We start from the raw sequence: 14,258 nt of genomic DNA on the forward strand, positions 1-14,258 counted from the left end.
TCCATTTATTGAGGAGCACATGATCAAAATTTTTTACTGTTGGGGTATAGACTTCCAAACTTTTGGAGACCCATTAATTTAGGAAATAGATGTTATGAAAGTTGTTAATAAGCGAAATAAAGCAATTAAAAAAACAGATAAAGTGATTTTTCTGATTATATTAAAGGAAATCTAAGAACACGGTGGTAGCAATAGAAAATGACTCGTGGTGATTTCGAATTATTTTCATCATTGAGAATCAATAATGACATTTCTGTCAGATTATTTTAAAGTTTATAATTTTTCCTCTGGTTATTGAGAACAAGTATAGTGCTATTTAAAATACTGTCAAATAGAAAATAAAAGGATAGGTTTTGAAAAAAAAAGAATGCTAAGAAGTTTTAAAATTCAGATTAATATTAATTATATCCTATTATAGCTTTGTTTGGTATATGGATATTTCATTCATAGTTATTGATGTTTTCTCTATTAAAAGATCTTACAGTGAGGGGTTATATTGTAGTATTTAAGAACGTGAACACTTGCAGGCAGACAGATTTGAGATTAAGTGCAAACCCTACATGTACTAGATATAAGTACATTGAGTAAACTTGAGTAAACTAACCTCTTTAAGCCTGTGTTTATTTTTTTAATAAACTGGAGGAGATTTCACTAGGTTATGAAAAGAATTCAGTAAAATATATAAAAGTCTTATTACAATGCCTGTCTTACAGTGAAAGGTCTGTAAATGTTAGCTATGTTATTACCCTTACTAGGAGTTTCCACATATGAATCTCTACACTAGGTATTGATTAATCCTGAAAAGTTCCTCAGCATTGAAAGGGCCAAATCTGAAGCTCAAGTGGAAGGTACAGTGCAAGGGAATAGCCTGGCCAGAATAGCAGAAAGCCAAGAAGAAGTCACTGTTGCAGATGAGACTCTTTAAAAGTAAACTGCTGGATAGAGAGAGGGACCACAAAACCTGGTGTATACCTGCTGTCTATAATTATCATAAGCATCTTTTTTTCATTTTCAAAAAGAGCCCCAGTTTCAATGACAAATTATACGGTCACACTATGGATAAAGGAAACCAAGATTTTAAAGCAGGATTCATTTAAGGGAATAATGTCAGGATGTGACTAAGTAGATAATTCAGAGTCATTCTTGGTTTGTATAAACCAGAAAACAAAGCTAAGACCATAAGTCTAGGGAAAAACAAGAATCACTACATTATCTTGTGAATACCAAAGAAAAAGAGCTGAGATTCTACTAGCTGTGGTTAAAGCTAGAGGTCAGATTCAGGCTAACTGAAGTCAGGCTCTGGGGAAACAAATGTCTGAAGAAAATGAGGTAACCTGTGGGCATGAAGAAAACAAAGACCAAAAATAGTCAGAATCAAGGCGTAAGAAGGACTTTGGGAGGATGGGAGTAGATTCAAGCGTCATATCAAATTGCTTGGGTAAGCTCTGTCATCCATTTTCTCCCTTTTGAAGTTAGGGTGTGTGGGATGGAAGTTGGGACCATCAGCTGTTGTCCATCTGAATTTAATTGTTGTTTGGTCCTGAAAAAATGTGGTCTCTTTCCCTTTTTACTCCCTTATTTGAGAGCTGGTTTATTTCATTAATTTATACTTTTGTCAACCTTTATTCAACATCAACCATGTGCCAGGCTTTGTGTTAGGAGAGAGAGATTGAAATTGAAAAGACAGAGTTCTTCCCCTCAATAACTAAGTATGTGGAGGGACGGAAATACACAAGTAAAAACATATGAATTAAAAATGGTATGATGAATGCTTTGGTAAACAAACTGTTCAAGGAAGGGTACCCAATAGCTTACATGAGGGGATCTCAGGTTAAATATCTTTTCCTCAGAGAAGTCTTTAGCTATCCAATCTAAGGAAACCTCCCCTAGTCACTGTCAAATCAGCTTGTTTCATTTTAATCATAAGCTTTGTAACCAGTTGATAGTTTCCTATTTATTTATTTGCCTCCCCACTCCCCTATAACACACACACACGCGTGCATCTGCACACAAGAATATAAACTTCATGACTGCAGGAACCTAGTGCCTGGTATATAAAATGTCCTCAATAAATATTGAATTTAATTGCCAACTGAGCTCATTTTGAGACGTGAAATTAATCCTTTAACAGGTATGGTCAAGGAGTGTTTTCCAAAAATATGGAGCAACCTTTTCAAAAGCACAGGAGGGTAGAGGACTTGTTCAGAGGACCACAGTTACTTTTAGAGAGATGAGATTGGACTAGATCTTGAAGACCCCTACATATCATACTAAGAACTTTAGATTTTTTAATGCTAAAGGCAGTGGTGAATCATTGAAAACTTTTAAATCTGGCAGTGATGTTCAAATCACTGTTGTAAGTGTGAAGAATGGATTGAAAATTGGAAAGACTGGAAGCAGAGAAGGCAATTAAAAAGCTGCTGAGATGTCCAGTAGTCAGTTGGATATAAAGGTCTGGATCTTAGGAAAGGTATAAAGGTCTGGGCTAAAATAACAGTTTTGGAATTATAAGAGAGTAGATGTGAATGCAAAATAATAGATGAGATAAATTGGAAAGAATGTATAGCGTGAGAAGAGGCAAAGTATGAAATTATTAACAACACCAGTATGGGTGGACAAAGGAATAAGAGTGAATAAAGGAGGATCAAACAGAGGATTAAGAGAAAACCAAAAGGAAATAGTATCTTGGAATCAAAAACTCACTTACTCAAGAAGTGAGTAAGCAGCAGTGTTACATGATACACTGATATTAAATATAAGTACTAGAATGCCTTTTCAGTTTTTCCCCAAAATACATTGTATTCCTGGGTCTAGAGAAGATAAGCAGAACATATATTTCCATCTTAACTCAGGAGAAGTTGCATACTGTTAAAATATGATCTCTTTAAAGAGATGATCAAGCTGAAATCCTATTATCTTTTTCAGTGCTGGTTGTATTGTTAGGTAGTTAAAAGGTGCTGAGATATCCACACCCCAACCCCCAAGTTATGGGATTACAGCATTTTGGTTTGTACTTTTGTGTTGTGTGTTTGTCAGTAGATAAACTTATTTTATGCTTTGTCCCCAAATTTACCTTTTATAATATTAACACAAATGTCTGTTATTTATAAAGAACTCTTAAGTTTTACATCTAAGCTTACATGGAGATGCGCTATAATAAGAAAGTGCTGTTAACTGCCTGGATTAAAGGTAATTATCTTCCATTGCAATGATAATCTCCCCTAAACCTCCCTCCTTTGAGTTCCCTATGATACCTAGAGAACCCATCATAGTACCAGCTTCTTTCCCCACTCCTTCGTCCACAGTACTGCTGAGGGAAGAGGAGGATGTTGTCAGGGCTGCTTCATAGCCTTTCAAGCTAAATGAGAAAGATTTGTAGTGAAAACAGAAAGCTAAATATTAAATGGAAAGGGAAAAATTGGTCATTGTAGAGGGATTGAGGTTCTTTTGAAAAAGTATTTCTCTTCTCCATAAATTTCATACCATAGACCAGTTCTTCCAGATACTTCTCCTTTCCTGAGTTTTGACTCCCCAAATACCTCTCATTAGCATATTTTCTCCCCTCATGGGGCCTTGTATCTATCAGTGCTGATTCTATAGGCAGCAGGTGGTAGGGAAAAATGCAGAACCAGGAGAACTATAACAAGACTGGAAACATGGAATGAAGAACATCTACAGCAGTGTGTCAGCCCAGAGGAAGTCCGTGCTGAGAACCTAGATCCAGGTTTAAGCAGTTTGGAATGGAGATATTCCAAACTCAAGTTCACAGCAAGATTTTACATTAGGTCCAAGTCAGAGCCAGGGAACTATGATAAACCAGAGTCAGAATCTAGGTAGAGAGTGCCAGTTAGAACACAGAGGAAGGAGGCATGTTCAAAGTCCACTCAAACACCCAATCAAGATGTATGGGAACGAAAGGATAAGAGATCAAACAAGAGCTTGAGTCGTAAGAGAGGACATTGATAACAGAGGCTGCATTTGGATTTTGACTTAACATTTTTTTCTACTTCCTGTCAATACAGAAATAATCTGAGTTAATGGGCCAAAGCAAATAGTGGTTCTTAACAGGTAAATTATGACAGCTTGATTTTTCTTCCTCTTATACTAATCTTCTTTCTTGTGGTCTCTTCACTGAACAATTTTAAAAAAAATTTTCTATCAGGAGAATTTATTTTTGGTCACTCTGATTGATGCTCCTCTCCCCTTCTTAGCACCCCCTTGTTCTTCTTAGGTATAGGAAACCCTATCCTGCTATATTAATTCCCAAAGCTGCATAAGGGAACCCTCACCTTTTTTTCAGTCAAAAGCTTAACATTTAATAGGTTTACCCCTGTTTTCCTTTCTCTATTATTGTATGAGATCTTATTTGTTTTCCTGCTTTTAAGGGGCTTTCCACTTACTGTGCCCTAGTCTAATCAGCTCTTCCCTGTGTGGTTTTTTTGTTTTGTTTTGTTTTTGCATGCCTACCTTCTCATAATTTACTTTCAGAGGCTTTCTTTAACCACCCTACCTAAAATAGCCCTAGCATTCCCCTCTTACTACCATGTTTGATTTTCTTTATAGAACTTACCTCTAGCTAGTTTATTTTCTTTCTGTCCTTTCTATAATGATCTTATTTGCCTTGACCATTTCTGTATGTCTTGTGCCTTGAACAGTGCCTGGTATGTAATAGACACTCAATATCTGTTGAATGAATGAATGAGAAAGAAATATTTTTGACATGCTTTTTTCATTTTTATCAATATTTGTATGTAGTTAGCTATATATTAGCTAAATTATTTCATTGAATTTATAGATTGGTTAAATCCAATCAGGCCTCCACAAACAGGTTTTCCTGTATTTTACGTGCTGAAACTAGTTTATATCTTGATTTCAAAGTAACTTGTTAAAATGTATAATTTAAAACCTTGTATGTTTTATAAGCTTCTCTTTGTACTAAGAAACATGATTTCCTGTACTAAGAAACATGGTTGTGTCAGAAGAAATGTATAAGTTTCAGGGGAATTGCCTTGATTAGTAGAAAACTAGAGATACCTTTGCATTTCTAGTGGTACCTACCTAACGACTTAGTGCTTAAGAATCTTTGGCAAGGAAAGGAAGGGTAAGATCGTCATTGACGAGCAGTCAGATTTTAGGGATGAAAGAAAAGAATTCATGACAGTGAAATAAGCCATAAAGAGAAGAGAAATCAGACATTTTAACTATAGAAGCATTAGAGTAGACCTGAATGTGATTTGAGTATACAAAAGGAGGAGCTAATAGAAAAAGAATGGTAAACAGTGATGGAAAGGGAAGAGATTGTGGCTGTAAGACTCCTAAGGAATGGGAAGAATCAAGGATGTAGGATAGATTTGGGGAGAGGACAAAGATTTACCCAGACAGGTGAAAAGGAAGAAGGTAAGGCCAGATAGTGCCCTTTTAAAAAAACTGAGGTAAAATTCACATGACATTTACCACGTTAGCCATTTAAAGTGTGCAGTCTGTTGATATTTAGTACATTCATGGTGTTATGCAACCATCAGCACTGTCTAATTCCTGGACATTTTCATCACCCTAAAAAGAAATCCCATACCTATTAAGCAGTCACTTCAGATTCCTCTGTCCCCCAGCTCCTGGCAACCACTAATCTACTTTCTGCATCAGTGGATTAGCTTATTCTGGCCATGTCATATAAATGGAATCTCATAGTATGTGGCCTTTTATGACTTGCTACTTTTCACTTAGCATATCTTTTCAAGGTTCATCCATGCTGTAGCATGCATCAACACTTCATTCCTTTTTATGACTGAATAATATACGATTGTGTGGATATACCACACTTTATTTATCCATTCATCCATTAACAGACATTTGGGTTGTTTCTGCCTTTTGGCTGTTGTGAATAATGCTCCATGAGCATGCATGTACATGTGTTTATTTATATGCCATGATAAATTATAAAATATCTCTCCTACCCCCATTCTGAACTCCTTTTTTTCTAACAATTTTGTCTGAATTTTCAATTTAGAAGTTGATTACAAATATGTTATAAAAATAACAATGTTAAACATTCAGAACCATTTATTCCACTGAATTTGTGGGACTTTGCATTTTAAAAATGAAATTTGATTTTCATGGAAAGTTACAAGTTTAAAAAAATTCTCTATTAAATCTTCCTGATTTTGTTCCCTGATGTTAGCGGCTAGCATTCTGCATAGTTCTTGAACTATTTATGTGTGCAGTGATTTCCATAAACCATGGGAACCTCTACTATTGATTTGAACTGGTAGAGACCCTGCTCTCCTTACCCAGGAGGTCGTTGCTCATTGAAGAAAGAGACGTTCTCATCATCTGAGGGTGAAACTTCAGTGCATTTTTACTTAGACCCTTTGATATGATCAGTATACTAATGCAGTACCATTCTTCAGTTGTTATTTTAAAATAGGCCTACAAAAGCTTGATGTTTAACCTTTTATATTTCTCATTTCTGTGGGAAGATGAATTCTGAATTTCAACTGATTTGGAAATTTTTTTAACTAATAAAGGACTATTGCTATTGAATTGCCATTTTACTCTACATTTGTATTATTGTATTTCTATGCCTAAGTCTTCTCCCTTCCCCCACCCCTTTTGTCTCCACTTTCTGTCACAAGAAGCAAGCCACCTATGTCTGAGGTTGCCAAATGTAATTTGACCTCTCTTTACAAGTATTCAGTAGATGGAATATTTACCCCCATGAAAGTTAATCCTGTGTTCTTTGGTTTGATAATACCATTATTCCCCCTTCCCCAACCTCCAATTTCAGAATTAGAAACGGTGGACATTTTTAGTATAGTCTGAACTTTTAAACAAAAATGCCGTTAATGGTAATATGCTAGTGAAAAACCAAGGGCAAACTTTTCATAGGCTTGGTTTGTGTTGTATATACTAGCCCTTTATCATCTGAAGAATGTTTCGTTTCTTTACATTTAAAACTAAAATCTAAAAATATTGTCTGGTTCTTGTAGAAATATTGTTTTAACTGCAAAATACCCCTGCAAGGTTCAGGTGACATTCTCTTTTTTTTTTCTAAGCTCCTGTTTTGGACTAAACTCCTCGAGAGCAAGGACTGAGTTATATCTATATTATATATAGATATATATATATATATTAAATTCCCTATGGTGATGAGCCCAGTAGCCTACAAATAACAAGTACCATGTCTCAGTAAAAGGTTGTTAAAATTGTTTAAAATAGTCAATGAGATATAGATGTGAAATCCCAAAGTGAGATGCCAGATTATCACATACACATATTCAAAAGAAAAGATTGAGAACATGTTCCATAATTCTGTCTTCTTACCCTAAACCTAGAGGCTGTGGGGAGGGTCACAGGTCACTCCCCCATATAGAGATGCATCCACCTGGATCATGGGAACTATAGGAGAGAGCACATGAAAGCCACTCCCAACCCCTAAGATAAATAAGTTATCTTTAAACTGCCAGGCCCAGAGAGCTCAGAGAATATAAGTTCAAAAAGAAATTTTCTGTTCCCATACCACTCCTCCTTCCTCCCCATGCCCTTCAGAAGAATTAAAAACTAACTGACAAACTTGGGGAGGAGGGTACTACTTACAGTGGAAGCATAAAAGTTGGACAGATACCTGATCTCTCTCCCTTCCTCAGTTTAGACTTCTAGCCTAAAAAAGTTCCTAGTTGAGTGAGGGACACCTGATTTTGTACTCTATCAGGTTTGGGGGTTTAATTGAGCCCTGGTCAGAGTGGGGAAGAGAAGAGATTCATGAGCCTGGGTTAGTATACTGTATTTGAAATACCCTTGAGCCATCTAGGAGGAGAAAGTACAGATAGGTGAGCAGCTGTCTACAGTTGGTGATTTAAGTGATGCCTTGGATATGGGTGGAATCACCTAGGGACAAAATCTAGAATGAAAAGGTGAGAAAATCTAGCAAACTTGGTGTCTGCTTTGAGGAGCTCTTAAGTTCTGTTTAAGCATTATATTGCATGTCAGATTATATGTACTTTTTTAGATATGGAAAGTATGTATTATAGCTTCAAAGTACATAGACAGTATAGCTGTTTCTGTCTTTGTTTTCACACGAAAGTTGTGGATTTTTTGTACCTAGACACAAAAATGACAGTTTGGATTTCAAGCTGAGCTAGTTATAACTATTACTAATTTTTCAAAACACTATCAAAAATACAGGTATGAACTTTGAAGGCTTCTTTGCTCATACAGCAGTACTTCAGGCCCTATCACTTGCTTGGAAAATAAATTGCTACTTCTCTGACAGATATATATGCACAGCGATCTCTAATGTTTTAAGAGGAATCTGTAGAAAGTCACTGAGTACTCTTTCTGTACAACTTCAGTCCCCTTCCCTAAAAACATTAGTTCTCTGTGTGTGGGTCTTTTGTTATTATTTCAAAATAGTGTCAGAAGCGATTTGGAGAGATTTAATATATTTGAAACTGCTGGTGCTTAGATATTTGAGGAAATCAAGTTTTAGAAGTCCATTATTAGAATTAAATATCATCAAATCAGAAATTAACTGAAGGGTAATTTGTAAATTAACATGCCAGAGAGATACAACATGCAAGTAATCACGTATGGTTATTTTTGTCTATTTTACTCCCAAACTTGAACTGTAATTTTTTTTCTAGTAATTATACAAATAAGGAAATAAACTTCAGTAAATGTGGAGTGCAGTGACTTGAGTTAGAAATAATTTTAAAATTTTATTTTAAGGTAGTCAAATAACTTAGTAGTTCTAATTTCTTTCTTTATAAGTGGGGTTGAAGGCAGAGCACATGGAAAGGTATACTTTGCAGGTTTTATTGCTGTTCTTGTTAAACTTACTAATTCTGCTGTTTAGCAAAATGAAGCAGGTTTGTTTTTTTCCTTCTGTACACTGTGCTTCCATATATTATTAAAATTTATATTTGATTTAAAGTTAATAATACACAATTTGCTCTTAAAGCAAAGATAATTTAAAATATTGAGTGGTTCAACAGAATATTAAGTCATAATTCCTGAAAACTATACAGTTATATTTGAATTAAATATTAAGTAATGCCATCTAGTGGTAACATTTCCAAGTTTAGTGAATTTGAAAATTTGGTATCTGCTTTACTAAATGTGGACTTCAGAATTTATCAGCTAGGTATACTATATCATTAAAAAGGTTTCTGGAAAATAGTTTAACCTAAGGGTTTTTCCCTTTTTGGTGGAAAATGAAGGCTCTTTGGTTATGTTCTAAAGATCCTTTCTACAAAGTGCTAATTGAAACACATTATTATTCTTTATTGTGATAATTAGATAATATTTACTTATTACCTGTAAATAATAAGCACTGGGAACAAAGTAGGCTTAATAGTAAAACAGAATGTTAACGTTTATTTAGTTATAACCTTTTCCCAGTCTATTCAGGGGCTATTATGTGCCAATAAATGAGTAAGACTCAGGTAACTGCCCTTAAAGGCACATGATTGATTGTTGGTCTCTGTGTTTAGAACATTTCAGAAGTGTTGACCATAGACAGCCTTCTTATTGAAAATGCTGATCTGTGTGAACAGACTCAGGAATCTGCATTTCAGACAAAGGCCTTTAAGTTTAAAAAATTATGTTATAGTCTATACAAAGTTTGAGAATTATGGTATATTCTATACAAAGATCATATGTTAAAATCTGTTACTTATGACCTTAGAAAACTATATGTATAAATTTAACTCATATATGTAAATGTTAAGCATCTGTTAGGGAAGGAACAGATAAAATCAGCCATACCTTTAAGCTTCCAACATGCTCCTCAAAAATAACAGCAAAGAGGGCCTCCCTGGTGGCGCAGTGGTTGAGAGTCTGCCTGCCGATGCAGGGGACACAGGTCCTGCCCCAGTCCAGGAAGATCCCACATGCCGTGGAGCGGCTGGGCCCGTGAGCCATGACCATTGAGCCTGCGCATCCAGAGCCTGTGCTCCGCAACGGGAGAGGCCGCAACAGTGAGAGGCCTGCGTACCGCAAAAAATAAATAAATAACAGCAAAGAGACAAGCTGAAAACAAGCTGAAGTGGTGTGGTACTCTTTCCTAACTCTTGGCATTATTGTAATGCTTAACATTATTAACATCTTTTAACAAAGCAAATGTAATATCCTGAATATCTCTTACTTATTATCAAATAGTACATTTTGCTAAATGTTTAAAAAGGACATTTACATAAGCTGTCACTGCCCTGTTTTCGTCTCCAGCTATTACTCCTATTGGATGTTACCCTATCATTAAATAAGTTTCCCTCATTATTGAAGTTACCTATGAAATTAACTTGAAATATTATTTGCCTCTGAAGTTACTGATAATACTCACATATTAATCTGGTACTCAGACTTTTCATTTATAAAGTAATTTTCTCCTCCTAGGTATTTGGAGTAGATGACAATCAAGATTATAATAGGCCTGTTATCAAAGAAAAACATAAAGATCTGGTAAAAGATTGGGCTCTCAATTCTGCTGCAGTAGTAATGGAAGAAAGAAAACCACTGAGTACACCTGGATTTCACAGCTCAGAGGTATACACATCTTTCTCATATTTTTTACACGCACAAAATGTAAATTTTTATCATTTGTAATTACAGCTGACCCTTGAACAACACGGGTTTGAACTGCGCAGCTCCACTCACACACAGATTTTTTTTCACTAGGTACATACTATGGTAGTACATGATCCATGGTTGGTTGAATCCACGGATTGGGGACCATGGACACAGAGGGCCAACTGCAAAGTTATACATGGATTTTTGACTACATAGAGGGCTGGAGCCCTTATTCCCCCCCCCACCTTTGTTCAAGGGTCAACTGTATATTATTATAAACAATTGATATATCCTCTTATAAAATACTTTAAATTAATATGCTTTTGTAAGTGAGTGAAAATGTTAAATTTCAGTAAGCAATTAATGAGCTATATGCTCACTAATTGACATTATGAGATAAGACAAAAAAATATACACTGCATATACTTTCTAGGAGGTCATGTATTTGGAATGGAAAGATCTGTCATGCCAGGAAACATGTGTATGGTAGTGCCTGATATATATAACTTATAAACCTAAATAAGTGCCCTTATAGTGCAGCCCAGGATGTAACTAGAATAATGTGAAATTAATTAAGGGTGGCTTGGTTAAGGCAGTTTTGGAGTCAGTATAGTATAGTAGAGCTTCTAGGACCTGAGTGCAAATCCCAGAACTGCCACATTTAACAGAATACCTTTGAGTCAGTCATTTCCCCTCTCTCATCTTCAGTTTTCTCATCTATACAAAGGGCATTTTTGATAACACCTATTTACAGGGAAGGATATGAAGCCTAGAAAGTACCCAGCATCGTAATTGTCTGAGATTTATGCAGTCAACAAATGTTTATTCCCTTAACAGAAATATTAGAATTTCATTCTACACTGATACGTCGGAAAGAAGTGTTAAAAAAATGTATATAACTGAGAATTATTAATTAATTATAATTTATTCAACTAACAAGATCTAACATTCAGTGGACGCTTTCTGCGTACCATTTTACAAATAATGAAACTGAAGTATGTAGAAATTAATTTGGTCAGTGTCTTAAAACTAGTACCTTGTGGAGCCAGAATTTGAACCTCAAGGAGACTTGATTTCTTAACTCATTCTCTTATTCATATATTGCCTTTCAGGAAATGAGTTAATTTAAAATATACAAGTAATAAATAAATGTTGACTATAAATAAAATAAAACCTTAAGATATAAATAAAATATAAATGAGGTATTGTATTTGTGTGAAATGTAAGTATTCTTTATAGACAACTAAATACACATATATATTTGCTTATTAATGTAAAAGTTTTTCCGTTATGGCCTGCTATTTCCTGAAAACTGTCAAAACAGTTACTGTATTTTAGTATGCTTTTTTCCTCCTTCATCTTAGAGAATTTTTATTTTGATTTCTGTTTTACGAGATGCGTAATTATTGAAAGCGAGTGATACTTACTTGAAGCAATGTTTTAGTATTCTGATTAATCTAGAAAGGGTTCTGGTGATTGTGAACTTGTAGGACTTCCTCTTCTCCTCTCTGTCCCCTCAGCCCATGCCAAGTAAATTTATATATAGCCTGAGTATGTACCTGCCTTTGAAGGAGTCACCTAAACAAGCCATTAGAACAATCTGCACGAATGAGTCTACATAAATGTGTGTCTTTGAAACCCACCCTGTTGTGGGTATTCCTAGCATGATTTGTACTGGTACTTCCTTCAGTCTCAGAACTGTGAGCAGCCCCCATGAAACCCTGGAGGAAATTCAAAGATTCAGCAGATTTTGGTACCCTTAGGCTTCACTGTATGTATGTCACTATGTGTACAACTTACTATTTTAATCTATTATTCTTGAAATCGTATAGTACATAGTCTGTATGAAATATTTATCAGTTTCTAGCCTGTCATTTGACACTTTTAATCTTGTTTTGAATAATTCAGAATAAAATTTGGTCAGAGCTTTCCATTCCTTAGTTGTCATTACAGGTTCAATACTAAGCATTGGCTTAAACTTTCAGTGAGGAAACATTTTTTCTATACTCCTAGATCTTCCATATTAAATGCCTAGATTGACCTAGTCTTAAGAATTACCAGTATACATCCATAAGTCTGTGGAAGCATATCATGAATTAAATTCGATTTCACAGTTGACTAAGTACTTGCCTTAAGGACAGATGTAGCCAGGGGCAGGTCTAGGTTCAGACTGGTTGTACAAAAATCCTTAAAGGTTGAGTCATTTCTGTCTTCTTCTGGAAGTACTAAAGTGTTGTAGAAAGAAGCCTAAAGCTTTGCGTTTGTTTTTGAAATCCCTGAAGACATGACCTGGGAGATTTAATACTCCTTGAGACTCTGGAACCAATCTGATTCATGGAAATATTTAGAGGGCTGGAGAACAACTTAGAAATAGGTCTTTAAACTCTCTGTTCTGTAGAATGGAGTAGAACTAACTTCACTGTGGTAGCCACAAAGCTATTGTAGTACACCTGAGTTTATTTAGTAGCAGTAAGTTTTTAAGCTCTAAGAGTTTATTTTAGTACCATTGTTAGTACTTAATAAGTACAGAATATTATACTACATTCACAGTAATAATGTTGTAGTTAAAAGAGGTGCCTAGAAAATCTTCAATTTATATATGAGGAAATTTAGTACATGATAATATATCAATGTGAGGTTTAAATATTGCTTTGCATGATAGGTTAAATGGAATTTAATGACTAAATGGAATTCTCTGAACACGAGAATCGGATTTGACCAGACTAGGTCATTGCATTCTCTTATTTCTCTCCTTTAGGAAGGCACATCTTCATCTGGAAACAAGCGTTGGGTTTCACAGTGGGCTAGTTTGGCTGCCAATCATACAAGGCATGATCAAGAAGAAAGGATAATGGAGTTGTCTGTACCTGTTTCTTTGGAGAATGGTATTTTCTTTCCTTCTTTCTTTTTTTTTGTGAATCATACATCAATTTTTAAAATACTATAAGCCAAATCTATATAGTAAGACATAAATTAAACCTAAATAAACATATTCACATAGTCTCATGCTCATACTGTTTATAGATTTTATTTTCAATTAAAATGCAGATATCATTAAACTATAACCCTAACTGAAGATAAAGAGATAATTTGTAGATGAAGCATATATATACATACTCACACAAATTTATATATATACAACATATATATAAATGAAAATTTAAAAATAAGACTAACACAGTTCCAAACTATCCCATTCATTAACACAACAAATATTTAAATGCCACTTTATGCCATAGGTTCAATGAAAAAGAATTTACTTAACATGTATTTAATTTACTTAATACATCATTTGCAAACCTATGTAATATGATTTTTATTACCTTTTTATTATATTTCTGTGAACTGAAATATAAAGTTTCTTTAAAAAAACACAAAATTATATGCCTCTTATGATTTTGTTATTAGATTCAGTTAATTACGTTCTTAATTAAAAATAAAACTCTCAAGGAGAATTTGTATGTGGCTTTTCCCTGTATTTTTAGTTGTATTATTGGAAATGGAAATAGAAATTTGTTTTGTCTTTGACTTGTGGCACCCAGAAATCTGTTTAGGAATTTTGTAAACATTAGTCAGCAAGTATTTGAGCAAGGTACACATCAGTGTACTAGAAAAGCTATATAATTTATCATAGAAGTTAGAAGTAATTTTTAATATTACCAAAAATCTTTGGAAAGACAGAGTAATTTACAGCT

General features: G+C 34.6%; 1 protein-coding gene across 1 annotated transcript in view; it reads left to right on the top strand.

The window, feature by feature from the left end:
* CEP170 (centrosomal protein 170) overlaps nucleotides 1–14,258 on the top strand; it is a 141,893-nt gene that overhangs the window by 93,051 nt on the left and 34,584 nt on the right. The window contains exons 11-12 of the mRNA XM_060128642.1: nucleotides 10,390–10,539; nucleotides 13,322–13,448. Coding sequence (XP_059984625.1) covers nucleotides 10,390–10,539; nucleotides 13,322–13,448 — 277 coding nt within the window. The remainder of the gene's footprint in view (nucleotides 1–10,389; nucleotides 10,540–13,321; nucleotides 13,449–14,258) is intronic.

The sequence above is a fragment of the Lagenorhynchus albirostris genome, chromosome 2, assembly GCF_949774975.1.
Source record: "Lagenorhynchus albirostris chromosome 2, mLagAlb1.1, whole genome shotgun sequence".
Taxonomy (NCBI): domain Eukaryota; kingdom Metazoa; phylum Chordata; class Mammalia; order Artiodactyla; family Delphinidae; genus Lagenorhynchus; species Lagenorhynchus albirostris.